The sequence below is a fragment of the Anas acuta genome, chromosome 1 (assembly GCF_963932015.1).
Source record: "Anas acuta chromosome 1, bAnaAcu1.1, whole genome shotgun sequence".
Lineage (NCBI taxonomy): Eukaryota > Metazoa > Chordata > Aves > Anseriformes > Anatidae > Anas > Anas acuta.
The window spans coordinates 198,524,101-198,540,037 of NC_088979.1; the positions used below are offsets into that span (position 1 = coordinate 198,524,101).

General features: G+C 38.4%; 1 protein-coding gene across 1 annotated transcript in view; it reads right to left on the reverse strand.

The window, feature by feature from the left end:
• Positions 1-528: 528 nt before the first annotated feature.
• Positions 529-15,937, reverse strand: part of CDC123 (cell division cycle 123) — a 34,911-nt gene continuing 19,502 nt past the window's right edge. Inside the window, exons 9-13 of the mRNA XM_068670038.1 lie at positions 13,730-13,852; positions 10,007-10,035; positions 4,614-4,742; positions 2,634-2,771; positions 529-1,925 (exon numbers count right to left, since the gene is read on the reverse strand). Coding sequence (XP_068526139.1) covers positions 1,899-1,925; positions 2,634-2,771; positions 4,614-4,742; positions 10,007-10,035; positions 13,730-13,852 — 446 coding nt within the window. The 3' untranslated portion in view covers positions 529-1,898. The remainder of the gene's footprint in view (positions 1,926-2,633; positions 2,772-4,613; positions 4,743-10,006; positions 10,036-13,729; positions 13,853-15,937) is intronic.

Sequence of the window (15,937 nt, forward strand, 5' to 3'; positions counted from 1 at the left end):
ATATAATGTTTTAGGCATATGACTAAAAATGGACAGTATTTAGTTAGCCCTTACTCAGCGAATGGTGATCATATCACTGAATCACAGAAACAATGGCTCGTTCAACTGCCGTTTTGTATTTTGAAATTTCTGTATGATGGCTAGAGGCAAAAATTGACTTTATTATGACCTGAAATAGAATTAAAAGTTGCACATATTTTCCATTTAAAACTGATATAACACATTATTAATGTAGCAACGTTGGCTTCCTCATCTCCCCAAGAGGAACACATTTAATTATTTTCACAGACCAAAAGGTCATACGGGATGAGAATTCTCGTAGAAGAGCAATCTTTGATCTAGCAGACAACAACAAAACTGGTAACCAGAAGACAAAGAAAGAAGCAAAGTAAACATTGAGTATATGTTTACATTATGAAGAGATGATATTTTGGGGAACCCAGTTATGTAGAACAGATATTTTTATAGTTAGGGACTTTCTGTAACAGGACCTAAAGAGGTTATGGCCAGGAAGGAGTAACTTCAAAGCAAAGAGTAAAGCTTTTTATTATTTTTTAAGTTCCTGCCTGATTTAGAAACAATCTGACAAAGGGTTTTGAAACCTTCTGGCAAGGGTGAAAAAAAAAAATCATCCAAAAATCCCACGGTATGACAGGATTATGTATAGCCCAGCCCTGAGTTAATGTCCATTTAATTTATGTGCAAAAAGCTACGGAGGAGATTCCACTGCTTCAGAAGGAAAGGGAAAGGCAGATTCTGTACTCAAGACTCCAGAAGTTGTAGTCTGTGATATTTAATAATTGTATTTGGTAGAACTGGATTCTTAATCTGCATAATCTTTAAGTAAAGTTCATTGAAAACTGAAGCTAGAGACAGTAAGAAGTGATTTAACATCTAAGTGCAGATTTAGCATCTAAGAACAGATTGTAACTGAGTGCCACATCAATTTGCCAGCAAAAATGAGGCAAAGAAAAACTTCATATACACACAAAGCACCACATAACTGGTTCAAAATAGGAACCAATTTCCAGGGACTGCAAGCACCTCTAAATTTCCTTTCATTTCAGTTGGGCACACGTAAATTACTGATGCCACGCAAACACCTATATCCAAAAGTCAAGTGGTTCTTAGTCCAAAACTGAATGCCCCTCCAAAAAAAAAAATTACAGAAAATCAGCTTCTGTTTCCCCAAACTTAGTCAAACTTCCTTTTATACAAAGAACATGAAGAAGTACCAAATAAATACAGAATTTAAGAGCTAAAAGAGTAATCGTATTCCTCAGAAACCCAGAGACTTAATACAAAAGAAACAAAACTGAGTCCACATATAAAAATCACAGGTTGATGTTATGCTTAAGTATTTATATTAAAGCCAAAGCTGATGTCTGATATGTAATCATGTTAAAAACAAGTTCCAAGAAAGCTTTAGTATGAAAACAGAATTAAATTTGATGAAGTTTAACAGATTTCATAGCTTTAGCTGCAGTGTGAAAACATTACTTTACTTGAAATCTGGAGAATTCTTGATGTTGTAACTGCACAAGAATTAAATATTGTCATATTTATCAGAGTCCGACAGCATACTTGAGTGGCATCAGTTTTCACATTAGGAGATAAGAAGGCATTCAGTCATGCTCAGATTGTTGCTTGCTTGCATCACCATATAATTGCATTAAACGTGGATTCCAAGGAAAACTCACCCTAACCCCCCAGGTTTCCATGAAAAAGCCTTTCTACACTGTTAAATAACCCAACATACACAAAGAATGAACAGCTCTTCAGTTCTTTCAGTGACTATAAAAAGAAGATTTTCTTTAAATTGATAGCTTAATAGTTATGCTAAATATAACTTTTGCCCCATTTCTTCTTTGTAATTCATTGTAATGCTTCTTGATACCTCAGTCATCATCTTGCTGATTTCGTTTCTGTCAAGAGAACAGAAGAGTTCATAACATTAGGACACATTTATATGAAACAGGAGTGCTAGTAAACCACAAGTGTTTCCAGATTCATTGGATATCAGACAATGACTGTGTTTCTAAGCCATTTTTGAATGGCAAGAGGTAATGTTTCCAGCAAATACATCAACCCTTTCCCTCATCCTAAACTACTGGATTGTATTTACAGTAAAGAACAAGATTTGTCCCACGCGTTAACCAACAGAAGGCAGTAATCAAGATGAAGGCAACTTGCCCTCGCTTCCCCAGCTTAAAAAGATGTCATGTTTTCATGTCACTGTTATTGAAGGAACAAAGAAATAGAAGATATTAGATAAGCACTAACTTTTTAATGCTTCTAAGAACTTTTTAATTTCAGCTCTTCAAAAAATACATTCCCATTTAGACTAATTTATATTTACATTGCTTCCCTGAAGATAAAATTAATTAAATGAAGTAAGATCAAAATGAGAGTGCTCTTAATCACTAAAGAAATATGTATATATGTATAAAATATACACATAAATATATATATAAAAAAAAAAAACACACAGTACTTTGTATCATGGCTTCATATAATATGTTACAGGTATGTATGTACTCTACGCTAATTACAAAAGCACAATTCCAGGCACCTAGTTATAGGCTGCCATTTCACAGAGATGAAAGGTGAGAATTTTTTTCAGTACTTCTTACCAGTTTAAGAAAGTCAATTAATTTGTGAACATCCTCTCCTGTAGAAAGGTCCACAAAATCTTTTGGCAGTCGGTAACTCAGGTATGGACTAGGCTGGACAGTTACTTGACTGTTCGTACAGCGGAAAACTGGATAGTCCTTTGGAAAAGATAATGGATACCATAAAAACAGTGCCCAAGAGTATAACCAGTGAAATCATTTGAACTCCTCCTATTGTCTGAATCACCTTGCCAAAGAATTTGATTAGCTTTCATTCAGCTAAACCTGCACTTTCTAACAACTGGTTATTTTTTCATGAAAAACTCTGCCCATTTAAGAACAATAATTAAGAAGTTATCAACAGTCAAATAAACGCATTCATTTCCTCACTTCAAAATGTCTACAGAGTACTGATTGTTAATGTGTTTAATACATATACACATTTGCAATGCCTCCATAGTAGTGGAGCTATCAGGGAATTTAGGCACTACAATCTGTGTGAGATATGTGGATAAATATTTACAATAATATCGCTAAGCCCGTCTTCACAGGTTCCTTCTCTAAACCCGTATTTGCAAATATAACCTTATCAGAATTATGATTGATGCATTCTGACATATTTTTGCCTTTTGTGAATATATTGCTCTGTAGAATACCCAGACATATCTCTCAATTCTCACAACAGGCTTTAGGTAACTTGAGATAATTTTCACTTCAACATATTGTGCATTAAAGATGCTCTAGACATGCAACCTAATTGGCAATTACACGTCGATAAGTAACTTCATTTTAAGAGACAGACATTCGGTAACTTTACAACAGATCCTATGATTCAATTTAGGCTGAAGGATGAAGGCAAGTCATTCTACTTGACATACAGGCTTACACCAGAGAAATTATGTAAAGCACCTGGCACGCAGAAAAATAAAACCAAAATTCAGGTGTCCCATGGACAAGTTGAGAATTGGGAATGTGCTTTTAACAAAGGAGGCAGGTTTTAGCAGAAAGGTTCACTAAATGAATTTTCATACAGCAATAGCCAGACCATGACACTAAGAAAATAGCATGAAGAGTAACCTGCATAGCAGTTTATTTCCCTTTCAACATATTATGAAAATGGTGATGGAATCACAGCAAAGCCCAAATGTTAAAAATAAGCTCTACATAGCATGATACTTCAGATACTCTTAATGCAGTTTAAGAGCTAGAAACTAAAGAAAAGCCCTATTTGACTAGCCATCTCTCCTCAGACAAACAGCAAGTGCTTCACAAGATCAGGTAACACTACTTAACATCTCCTATCCAGCCATCCAAGGACTTGTTAAGATGCAAGGACTCAGTCTCAGTCACACAAGGAAGAAAAAGTTGGAGTAGAAATAAATGAAGACTACGCTTCCTTCTCAGTATTAATGGGAAGTTATTTGTTTTTAAAGAGGCAGCTTGGAACAGGGATAGAAAAGACCTGCTCTGCAAGTTGACGGAGTTCAATCAGAGGACAATGTTTCTTCCCTGAGGGCGTTCAGTATGAGAGGCAGAAGTTAAGCTTCTTTTGCCTCCCACCAAACGCAAATCTGGAACTCAGGGAGAGTTTCTATGATGAGTATCAGAAACAAAGCAAAACTTTAAGTGGTTATACAGAAAAGTAACAGATTTTAAGAAGAAATTGAGAAGAATGGGAAGAAATTTAAGATGCATCGAAGATGTATTGAAGCAAGTTTGGGGCATCATCTTCAATTGAAGTCAGAACTGCAATACGGGCTCGTATGTTTTGAACTACAAATTCCCTTGTAGGCATCTAAAACTAGCAAGTAATACTTGTTGAGATTATCTACCACCTAAAAAGATAGATCAATTCTTCTTACAGAGTTTACATTTCAAGAGTCAAGGACATCCATTTACTTCAATGGGATTTGCATCCCAATTTGATCATAAAAAAGAAGCAGCAGAGGCCATAATGCCTTTTGGATTCACTCGCCAGCCTTCCTCACAGCACAGCCGTACCTGTTCTGTTGCTTCCTCCTCACTCTGGTCACCTTTCAGATTTCTCCCAGAGGTCAGTTCGTCCCACGTGAACAGCAGTGAATCTGTTACTTCTCCAAATGGGTTAAAATCTATTAGCCAAATCTTACCCTGCAATGAAACAACAGAAGAATTAAAACAAGCTGTAAAATTTTAAACAAAACCAGAACACACACACACATTTCTTCTACTGTAGTATGCCTGATCTTTACAGACAAAAAAAAAGTGTCAAAATCAAAATCACCTGTTCTAACACAAAAAGTATTCTAATGTACTTTACATTAGACCAATAGTTTTAAAACATAGCAAGCTTTGAATTAATATATATATTATTATTGCTATTTTAGGCAGAAAATTAGTCAGAGCTCAAATAAACTGAATTCCCTTCTACACAAGGTGCAGTTGTACACAAGGATGAGAGCACAGAAGATTTGCTATGGTCCTCCATAACTCACAGACAGCATGAATAAAGAAGGGGAAAAAAATAAATACAAAAGAGGGATTTTGCATTCCATTAAGAGCTACCGCAGCACTCCTGTACTCTCAGAAGGAATTGTAAAACAACAGAGCACAGTCTGCAAAATGCTAGTGGAGATCATGAAAGCTGCACAGATATAGATTTTAAAATAAAATAAAATAGTAACTTAAATGCATTTTTAATATAGCTGTCACTAGTAGCCCAGACTTTCTCCTGCCTTGTCTTTAATGTATTAAGGTGCCAAACGGTGCTGGTAGTATGCACAAGAGCATGCCTATTTACAGCTGAAAAATGAAAGCAAGGAGACTAACACGACTTATTAAAGGTAACAGAAGTCTGCCAGGAGCAAGGAAGAGCTTGAATTCCTTGAGTCATCCTGAGATACAACCCCCAGTGCACTGCCTTCTTTTCTTACCCAAGAAAGCGTCATCTATTCTAACAAAACAAATACTTTATGATCAATTATAATGAAATATGAATACAACTGGTAGTAAGAACTAGCAAAACAAGCATCACATCTGGAAGAAATCAGATCTATCAAAAATGGAGAGAAAAAGTTTGTTGTAACATCTGGTACTGAAGGGTTTTATTGTGTTTAGTGAAGACCGATTGGAATTGGAAACCAAACCCAAAACTGTGTAGCTACTGAAAGTTTATTTTGCTTTTTCTCTCCCTCATTCCTAAAGGATCTTCCTTCTCTAAGTGAGGCTTCCTATTTTGATACAAACTGCACGTACCTTTAATGATTTACACTAGAGCCATCTGTTTTCTAACTTACAAAGATCCCTTTGAAGCCTTCAGTCAGAGTAACATGGAGACTTCCTCTCCCACCCACACTGCCTCAACCACCCTCACAGGCACTGCAGAGTGGGAACTGAGTAGGAACCCACCCAACAGCAGAGAACAGAAATGCTAGAGGCTGAAAGCAGCCTGCCATCCTCTGCACAGTTACTAATGCAGGTGGGGGGAGTCCCAGGCAGACAAAAGCAGCGATGTTTCCTGTGGACAGGAACCGTGCCAGCACGGTGACCTGTGACCATGGGGTTTGCACGCAGACTGTTGCGGGTCTCACTCCCTCCGGGAAGATCAATGGGGTACAGCTGTCCCAAAATGAGTTTTAGGAAGCAAATACACTGCAATGGTGCTACCCAAAGCAGACAGCTGCAAAAGAAACGGCAAACTGCAGGGACATAGACCTGCTTCTTATTTTTGGAAGGGTGAGGAAGCACAAATCTGCTAAATTGCAACACCTCTGAACCAAAATTGACACCGTCAGTGCAGACAGCAAACAGGGCCAAGCTCTGCTATCATTTTCCGTCTCTGTTCCTGCCTCAAACACAGTCACAAATTCTCATTATAAGCAATGTTTTACTTTTGCTAATGGGGACATCTTGTTAGCTCCAAGGCACTGGGAGGAGGAATCTGAAATTTAGATTCATGCTATCGTACTAGAAAAACAAGCTAATGAACCAATTTAATCACAGGCAGAGGCAACGGCTGGCAAAGTTCATTGTGCAGTTCAGAGAATCTTTCCTTGCATCAGAAATGTTTACACTTCATAAAGGACTTCCTTATGAAAGGCTTTCACAGAGACTCTTCCTCACCCCAAATACATGAAATTGTTGGTGCTGTGTTTTTCTTTTTTAAATAGAAATTCAAGGTCGTTTCTCTAGGGAAGAGATGTACTGTAGAAAAAAAAAAAATGAAAATTGGTTTGAGACACTACTGAAAGCAACATCTGTTTTTTGTAAGCACCCGAGCAGTATTTCCCTCTCTGCAGACAGCAGTACTCCATCCACAACACCAATTGCCTCCTCGAGACTGCTTAAATCTCTGCTGAGCTCCAGTAGTAGCAAACTGATGAAAAGTGGCAAACAAAATAAATACCTCATCTCAGGCCTTGTTAAAAGGGAATGGATACAACTCTGGGTTGGTAACCAAACCATCTTTTCTTCAGATTAAATACTCATTCAAGTCTTCTCTGCAATTCTGTTATTTAAATGTAGTTTAAGATGACATGCACTGTGTTTCTGAAGAGCAGGAGTAAAGCTATTTATCTGCTGCCTTCTGACACAAAGTAATCTTTGTCATGGGGACACAGATATGCACAAGCCAGAGAAGCAAAGTTGTGCATACTTGGAGGGAGAAAAAAACATGCATTACATGAGATTTTTTTTCTCTCATCCTAAAACAGGAACCACTAGATTTACCATACCATGACACCTTCATGCTTTGTTTTACTGAAGCATTAAGCAGCACACTGCTGAAAGGAAGTGCTTATGACAGAGACTGTTTAAAGGAAGTTAAAAGATAGATAAAACGCAAACCAAACTGTTACATTTCCCTAACTCCAGCTGCACCTTCATGCACAGTGACAATGCTCTAGAGCAGAGCCGCTAGCACTAGTTTGCATCTTAACAAGAAGAGTTGTGAACTAGCAGCGGTCTGGAGCCACTTATCTTGCTTTTCCTCGTCTTAATACGGTGACTTGTCTTGGACATGGTTACAAGGTGTAAGACTTGTAAGAGATAAGAAAAGGAGCAACAGCAGAGCTGAGTCTCAGGCCTCTCAGCTGTTGCACAACGATGCATGCTGCTAGCAAAAAAAAAAAAAAGTGTATCCAAATGAAAAGAGGCCACTGGTCTTGCAGTATGACTTCTTCAGGGCTAGGTTTCCAGCTCACTGGGCTTTGAAGACTGCATGATGGTTTTTCTTCCTTGAAAGATGACCGGTCTGCAAAGTCAGGTGCTAGCTCAGATGTGCTTGGTGAAGAGAGTGTAACAGGAGAGGCAGCCAGAGAAAAAGTTGTTCTCAATAGGGCAACTGCTGATCCTATGCCATCCTCCGACACAATGAGCTGGCCTTGTGGCAGAGCACTCTGCAGCCTCTCGAGTAACTAAAGAAAGCATGTGGAGGGGTTTGCTCTCTTCCACAACTACAGCAAAGAACAAGCTTGTCCAAGCTGAATATTTAGGGTTGAAATAATTTAAAATAAGCAGACATTGGACATTTCTCTGATTCTGTAGGTGAGGTTGCCATGCAACCAGCCCAAAGAAGAGCATGGGCTCTGGAAATTAATCAGACCCAGCAACACTCAATATTCTTTTGCTGCCTGTAACTCGCACACAAAGGGAGCAATGAATAATACAGTTGCAAACCACAAAAGCATGTGTGAAAGGAGGAAGACTTGACACACGGGGCTATCTGGCAGTTTACAAGACCTGAGGGTAAAAGGCGCCAAGAGATAGCTACAAACAGATATATTTTATCCTGACAGATGAAGAAACACTGTTCATTTGAGATCACACAGGCTGAAACCTTTTACTTGAATAATCTGTCTTCATGCTTCAGCTGTGAAGCAGAATACCCAAAAGCAGAACTTGGTTAGATGCTAAAGCATTGATTCTCATTTTGGCTGACAGCATCCTAAAGTTTGATGATTTGAGTCCAGGCAGGTAGTTTTCATTGCCACTCAGCACGGCTGTTTTCAGCCTGCAGACTGATTTTAGGTACTTACATGAAAAGCTGTGCTGAGTAACAATACGGTAGTTACTTTTCACATGACATATCCTTGTTTTCTTTCTGTTTTGCAAACAATGGCATGACTTACTATTACACTGTTAAAAAATACCTAAGCAACATTCAAAGTCGTAATCAGGACTTACTACAAATACTCCTAACTGACCTCAAAGACTTTTCTCAATCCCTTACCTGTACACGAGGCAAACAATGAGACTTTAAAAAACATATAGCATTTGCTGTCATCATTTTCTGCATTTCCAGATAAGGATTTGGAAATAAATTTCAGCTAAAAACAAATATTTAATTCTCAGGTATTAATGTTATTCACAAAATCAGGTACTGAGACTTAAGGCTATATAATGCATTTTTTGGTTGTGGTTGCTTTTAAGATAATATATATATGTGCTTTAGAGCACAGTTCATATGACCTACTCCTCCACTGACACTAGGAAAGGTGCAGGTGATTAATGCAGCTATCAGCATGCGAAGTTAGGGTGGGACTTTTCTCCCTGCTCTGTCACTATCCAGATGTTCAGAGTTCTAATTTGTTGAGCACTCAGAACCACGGCTGGGATAATTTGAGAAGAAAAAAAATTAGCTTCCATCTGCCTCAAACCGAGCGCACAACACTCATACTTCTATAATGATCATCCCTTTGTAACCTAGAGGAAGAGTTATTTGCCGACCTCTGAAGGAAAGTCTGAAGATATGATTATCTTGGATCAGTTCAGGTGCTATAGGGCTGACCACAGGACAAAACACCAAAGAAATGATTTTTGGAAGAAAAAGTGGTAAGAATCTCCTGCACTTTTTAGTGAGCAAAACATCCTCCTTTTCCCCTAATTTTTGAAATATCCCAGTTATTCTGGCTGAGTGTTCAGATACATTTCTGACAAAAGCACCTACAGCAGGCACTACACACAGGGAGCCTTAATAACAAGTACTGCTTCACTACAACTGTTTAGTGATATTGTACAATATTAAGTATCTATCTTAAAAGAAAACTCAATTGCCTTCAGTAGAAGGCAATTCAGACAGAATTGCAGCTGAAGCCAAAGGTATGTTCTTTAAAACAGATTACTTGTCTGGAAGAAGATATTTACTAAATAATTACATCACTGGCACAGACATACTTGCACCCCTAATCCTATCATTCTCTTACCGTTGACAGCAGAGAACATTGAAAAGGAACTGGGAAAGAGAATGATAAAACTATGTAATGGGTTTTGACGTTTTTTGTTTTTACTTTTTTTGCCAGGACCACTTCTAGGAAGATGAAGCTATTATTTGCTTCATCTCTGTAATGTTTCAGGTGCAGTTTCCACAGAATAAACAATTCAATACCAAGGACATACATAGTCTGTTGTTCACTTACCCTGCTGTCTCTGTAGACATCAAAAACAACTGAAAAAGAGAAATACATATGTTAATCTTTAAAGATATACAATTCCACAGAAGATGTCTAAAATTAAACAGATACTTGTGTACACAGCACAATCTGCAAAGTCAATACATCCACAGAACTGCGTGCCAGAATTAGGTTCATTTCCAAGAGGAAGTTGAAAAATTTCAAGAACTACTGTTAATGCACTGACAGCGCGTCTGCCAGGCTTTTCCATTTAATTCTGGTTTGTTCTGCTGATTTTTCCCCCAACGGAGAACATTTGATAAACTCTTAGCACCGAGAGAGGCTTATCTTCTACATTACTGCTGTTTGTTTTGCAGCAGGACTGAGAAATTTCAAGGAAGGATCAAGACTCCATTGTGCCAGACGTGGCACAAACATGTAATAAGAGAAAGTTCTTGCTTCAGAGAGATTAGGAATTCAGCAGATAAGACAAACAGGTTGTAGGAAGGCAGAAGTCAGTGGGCATGTTGAAGATGAGGTGGCCCTGAAATGGCTATATTTAAAATAAAACAGAGCAGATACTGCAGATAGATTCTGCACACCTACTGATTATCAACAGCTCTTTCAAAGAGACTCTGCTGCTCAGTGATTTAAGTCAAGCTGTCTTGCGTAGTTACGTTGTTGTCCGTCCCATTGCTTAATTAAGCAGAAGTTTTTGTGGATGTATCTACCTATTAGCTTCTGTACTGTATGGTTAAACAAATCTTTGTCTTTCCATTCAGCTACAGAAAACAGAGAAGCATACAGGCATGACCACTTGCAGAAATTGTACCAGTAGCAGGGAAAAAAAAAAAGCCAAATTTAGAAAAAACTCAGACAAAGCTATACTGTCACTTCCTTCGCTAATAAGGGAGGGAATAGTTCAGCTAACTAAGAGATTTCCCAATCCATGAGAGATAAACTAAACTCAGGATATGACTGAAGAGCACTTGAGCCTCAGCAGCTCCTCAGGAAGCTGCTTGTCAATAGCAGACACGTTGATTGATCACATCCACACACGTAAAGCTACTCCGGAGCTTAACCTACTGTTTTGTGTGAAGTTGGCTGTGCTAAGGGCAAACCACAACTCCGAGCTAAAGCCAGTCACGTAACTGTTTTTTGGCCATATGGCCTAGAAATCCACACAGCTTTTTGCACGAGCTCGGTTATGTCAACTTAAAGTGATGCTGTAGGATTAATTGCTGTGATTTTCTCACTAAGACAAGCCCTCGGTGGCTAAGTCACCGATGCAAAGAAAAGCACAGCAACCCTAGATTTCTTCCCCAGCTGTTCAGCTGAACTTGTTGCATTGCCACATACTCTCATTAGCCATATTTCACTAATGGAAAAACTCTCATTTCAGCTTTATGGCTGAACGATGGCTGTCAGCTTGGGGCGAGCCTATGGCAGCAGTGAACATTAATCACCGAGGCTGACCACATTTAGTGGGATTTACATCCCCATTAAGACTGACTGCACGTTGGTGACTCATTCGGGACTTTCACAAACAGTAAACAGAGAGGAAAACTTGAACCGTGTCCCTCTTCTTTAAGGAACACTTCAGAACAGGCATGTTGTGTGCCAGTGAGACTGTACCTGCAGCTGCTCAAAACTGAGGGTAAGCTAAGGCTTGACCCAACAGCAAGCATCAATACCTCTGTAGGATTGTTTTTAGTGGGCTCTTATGAGAGGATTTTAAAGGGTTCTAACACCATTTAGAAGTATTTAAAAAGCACTCGCCCATCTGTTATCTTACTGCTCTGACTCCGCAGTGCTTCAGCTGCTCTGACTCAACTCTTCCATCTGGAGATGCTACCAGACCAACTGGAAAAAGCAGAGCAAACAGCTCTGAAAGCCTCAACGAAGCAAGAAGTCAGGGAAAGAGCTGTAATACCTTTCCTTTTAAAAGCAAACAAACAAGTAAACCCAGATTTTCATTGTTAACAACACATATGCTACCAGACAGTGGATCAAGGAAGACACCAGGGGATGAATGAAGGTATGGGGGATAAAAAGAGGGCAGAAAATGTTTCCTGCATGGCATTTCTCTGCAGAAGGACGGATCATTCATTTAGTGCCCAAGACTAAAAGGTTAACAAACCTCCATCCCAGTAGGTGACCCTGAAACCTCTTTTCCCCAGAAGGTAATTCAGATGGCAGTTTTACTTTGCACAGGACAACACTTCAGATCTTTCAGTTCACTAGCAGCCGTTTCAGAGCCTAAATCTAGGCGTCGATTTCTAAAAATAGTGCCCTGAATTCTTATCTATCAGTTGATTACATACGAGCTGAAATTATGTTGGAACACAGAGGAAAATTAAAACAGTAATCAGAATGTCAGATCTGTGTGATTGATTTTACTTCAAAATGTTAGGGCTAAAGATCTGTTAAATTAGCATACTAATCGTACGTATTATGTCCAAACTGAAATAAAGGAACTGTGCAGAGTCAAATTTTTAAGAATGTTTTAAGAATGTCAGTAAAACAGACTGGCATGAGAAGGTATCCTTTCTAAAAAAGTCCAAACAGATCAATTTGACTGACCTGGTTACTCGGCAAAATAGTTTACCATGCTCAAAACTTACAGGTTGGGTGGTCAAAGCTTTATGAAAGACAATACAACTGACAGACAATTCTTATGTTTATGCATTTTATTAAACCAAGGGTTGGTTCATGCCAGACCAATTTAAATTCTTTCATCATATTTTTCACCAGTCCTGATCACACATCATGACAAAAACGTTATATTATTCTCACTAAACCATGTCAGGAAACTATTTCCAATAAAATTTGTAAAGGACTCCATATTTACAAACTGAAACAATTTACTTAGACTGCTCAGGTGTAGTAGAATCTCATCAAATACGATTCAAAAGTTTGAGCAGATAAAGTTCTGTACATCAATATTCTGTAAGTCTGTTTAATTTCTTGAAAAGAAACTTCAAATCCTTTCCTTGGAAAATACAACAATAATAAAGCAGCAAACATCTTTAAACTTTTCTTATTTTTCCTTCTTAATGTCTTGTTAAGTATTTCTTACCCATTACTCAGATTTTGATTTTTTCTTATTTAAAAACATGCATAAGGGGGAAATAACTTCAAAAACAAACTAAAAAGCCAATAAGCAAAAAGACAAATGAACAAAAAACACATTATGTCCTCTGAAAGGGATCTTTCACTCCTTTTTTGTGTTTTTCTGAAAAGCTTGAACCTTTTCCTTCAGGGTTTTTTGTTGTCAGTTCTATGGTCAGGCAAGAACAACTCCACTCTGAATGTACGCTGTAGCCACTAGAGATATAATACTCTCCCAAGTCAAAAAGAACCAAGCCCTGTGAGATCAATAGCTATAATGAGACAGATGCACATCCATGGACTTAAAATATTGGGGATATCATTTCTTATTGACATGTACCACTTTTTCCTTTGTTCTCCAGCAGTGAACTGGAGTTTAGCACGCTGCAACTTGGTGCACCATGGAGGAAACAAGCCTGGCTCAGCAAGGGGACAGGACAACAGGTCTCATTTCTATAGAGGCAGTCCTGCAAGCCCTTGCAATTACAAACCGCCCAGTATCCTGCAAAGTAACTTCAAAAAGGTAGAACCTTCATTTTTAAGTCTTTGTAACCACGAATGCAGTGTCTTCTTAAAAACCTTTATAAATGCCATTCTTCCCTGCCCATGTCCCCATAATTGAAGTGTTAAGGTACTTACAGTCTTCATCCAAGAATTTATACTGTATGTGTTTCTTGAAAAACTCCTGTATTGATCGACAGATCTCCTCACACTGCGTAGAGATATGATCATAGTATTGCGTGTAGTCCCTCTGTGATATACCTGTCAAAAATTTTAGTAGATTATGAACAACTTTAGATGTGAAAACAAACAAACAAACAGAAAAAAAACACCCCACAAACAGTCAAAACACAATTCTCCCAAGTTTTAACCATTAACAGTGACTTGCTGTTTGGCTTTATTCTCCAGTACTCGAAACACTGTCATCGTGACCTTTCTCCTTGAACAGTTCTGCCCTACATTTTGTGAGTCTCATTTTATATGTACATGCTTTGACTATTTTAAGAGAATTTCAGGAGGAATCTTTGACTGAGTTTATGTTTCCAGTAGTTGTCCTGTCTTTTCAGTTTTATTCACCCTAGTTACTCTGGTCAAAAACCTTTTCTGTTCAGCACATCAAATGTAGAAACCAGAGTTTGGAACCATAAAATGAAAGGAGGAGAGGCCAGGTTTGCACATTAGCAAAGATGCTAGAACTGAGTGTACCATAAAGATTCTCATTTAAACTATTTATTAAGCGTGGAATAGAGTGTACCTGTTTGAAAAGACACAAGAGGTGAAGCCTTAAATCCTAGAATCAACAGACTGGCATACAGCTTAATATCTTTGCCCTCCCTCACTGAGGGCTTTCTTGCATCTCTGACATTAGGTAAACTATTCCAATTACATCACAAGTGTTTCATTTCAGACAGTCAGACATATGTTTGTCTATAAGACAATAGTTTAAGTTGACATCAACAGGATTATACACTTGCATCTTAAATGACATAAGTTCTTGTACAGGATATGTCAACATAAGCCACTGCAATATCCTGCTGGACAAACGTCAGATCAAGACCTACACCATCACTGCAGAATGAGTAATATATGCTATTCATGGAGGAAAAAAAGCCAGAAGTCCCCATGGAAGATGTATCAATGACAGCAGTTTACTATTTTAACCGTACACAAAGCACAGAGATCAAGTTTTACTGTAGGACAACGCTGATTTCCTTCTGAGATCTGCCCTTTAAAGAAGTTTGTATACAGCAAAGTTTATGAAGTCAGTGGAACTTTGAATTATTAATATCACTGCAAAGCTTAACTCAGGCCTAAAAACAAACAAAAACCATAAAAACAAGAGATGGTGGCATCTCAGGGGATGCAGATGTCTAACTGGAAAAGCATTCACTACACTCTGCAAGTATCACTCCTTTGCTTGACTGACAGGCTCATTAATTTTAAGAGCATGGGAACATATTGTGAAAAAAAACTTGGAAGGGTGCTCAGAAATGCAGCTGGGAGTGCTAGCTGAAAAACCCATACTGGTAGATTCCCAAGGTTTCAAAACCTACTAATGAGATGTGCAGAGCTTTTAATTAGCCAGAGTACAAATGCGTTGGGGTATTTGAAAGTAAATATCACTCACTCTCTCTCTTGATTACGGATACATACACTCCATGATAAATCTAAAGTCAAAGGTTTTAGAGGTTATTACAGCAACGTGTATCTCTGCCAGTTGTGTTCCAGCAGCAATAAACAGGACAAGATTCAGCTTTTTCCTACTTTTGAAAAGTTACATCAATACAATTAAGCAATAGTGGATTAATGGATAGTCTTCACTATTAGCGAGACAAAATCTGTTACAGAGAACTGCCACAAACCCTGCAATTGGCATGAATGGAGAGAGAACGGGAAGATGAGTGTGGAAGCACAGCCATATAAAAGGGTTTTGAGAACTGTAAGTGCTGACAGCACCTAGATTAGCAGATCCCAAAACTGAAAAATGAACCTGAAACTTCCTGTGAAGCTTCACAGAACAACCAGACCAAGCGACAAAGGACAAGAAGTAAATTCCTAATGGTGGGACAGGATGGAGACAAATGGCTGACAGCTCCTAACAGGTTCAAAACGGCACAGCCAGTACCAGCACGCAGTCACTGTGCTGAGAAGGTGCCCGGAGAAAGAATGAGGATTAAATACCTTACACCTCTTTACATCTGTATCATCACATGGAATCCTGGACAGACCACGTACATGTATGTATCTTGGCGCTTGTGAATATGTAGGTATGAGGAAAAAGTGCAGAAATTTGTTCTTATTTTAAAGCAAAAGTCATCTTCCTTCCTATGAAGGACATACCCTGGT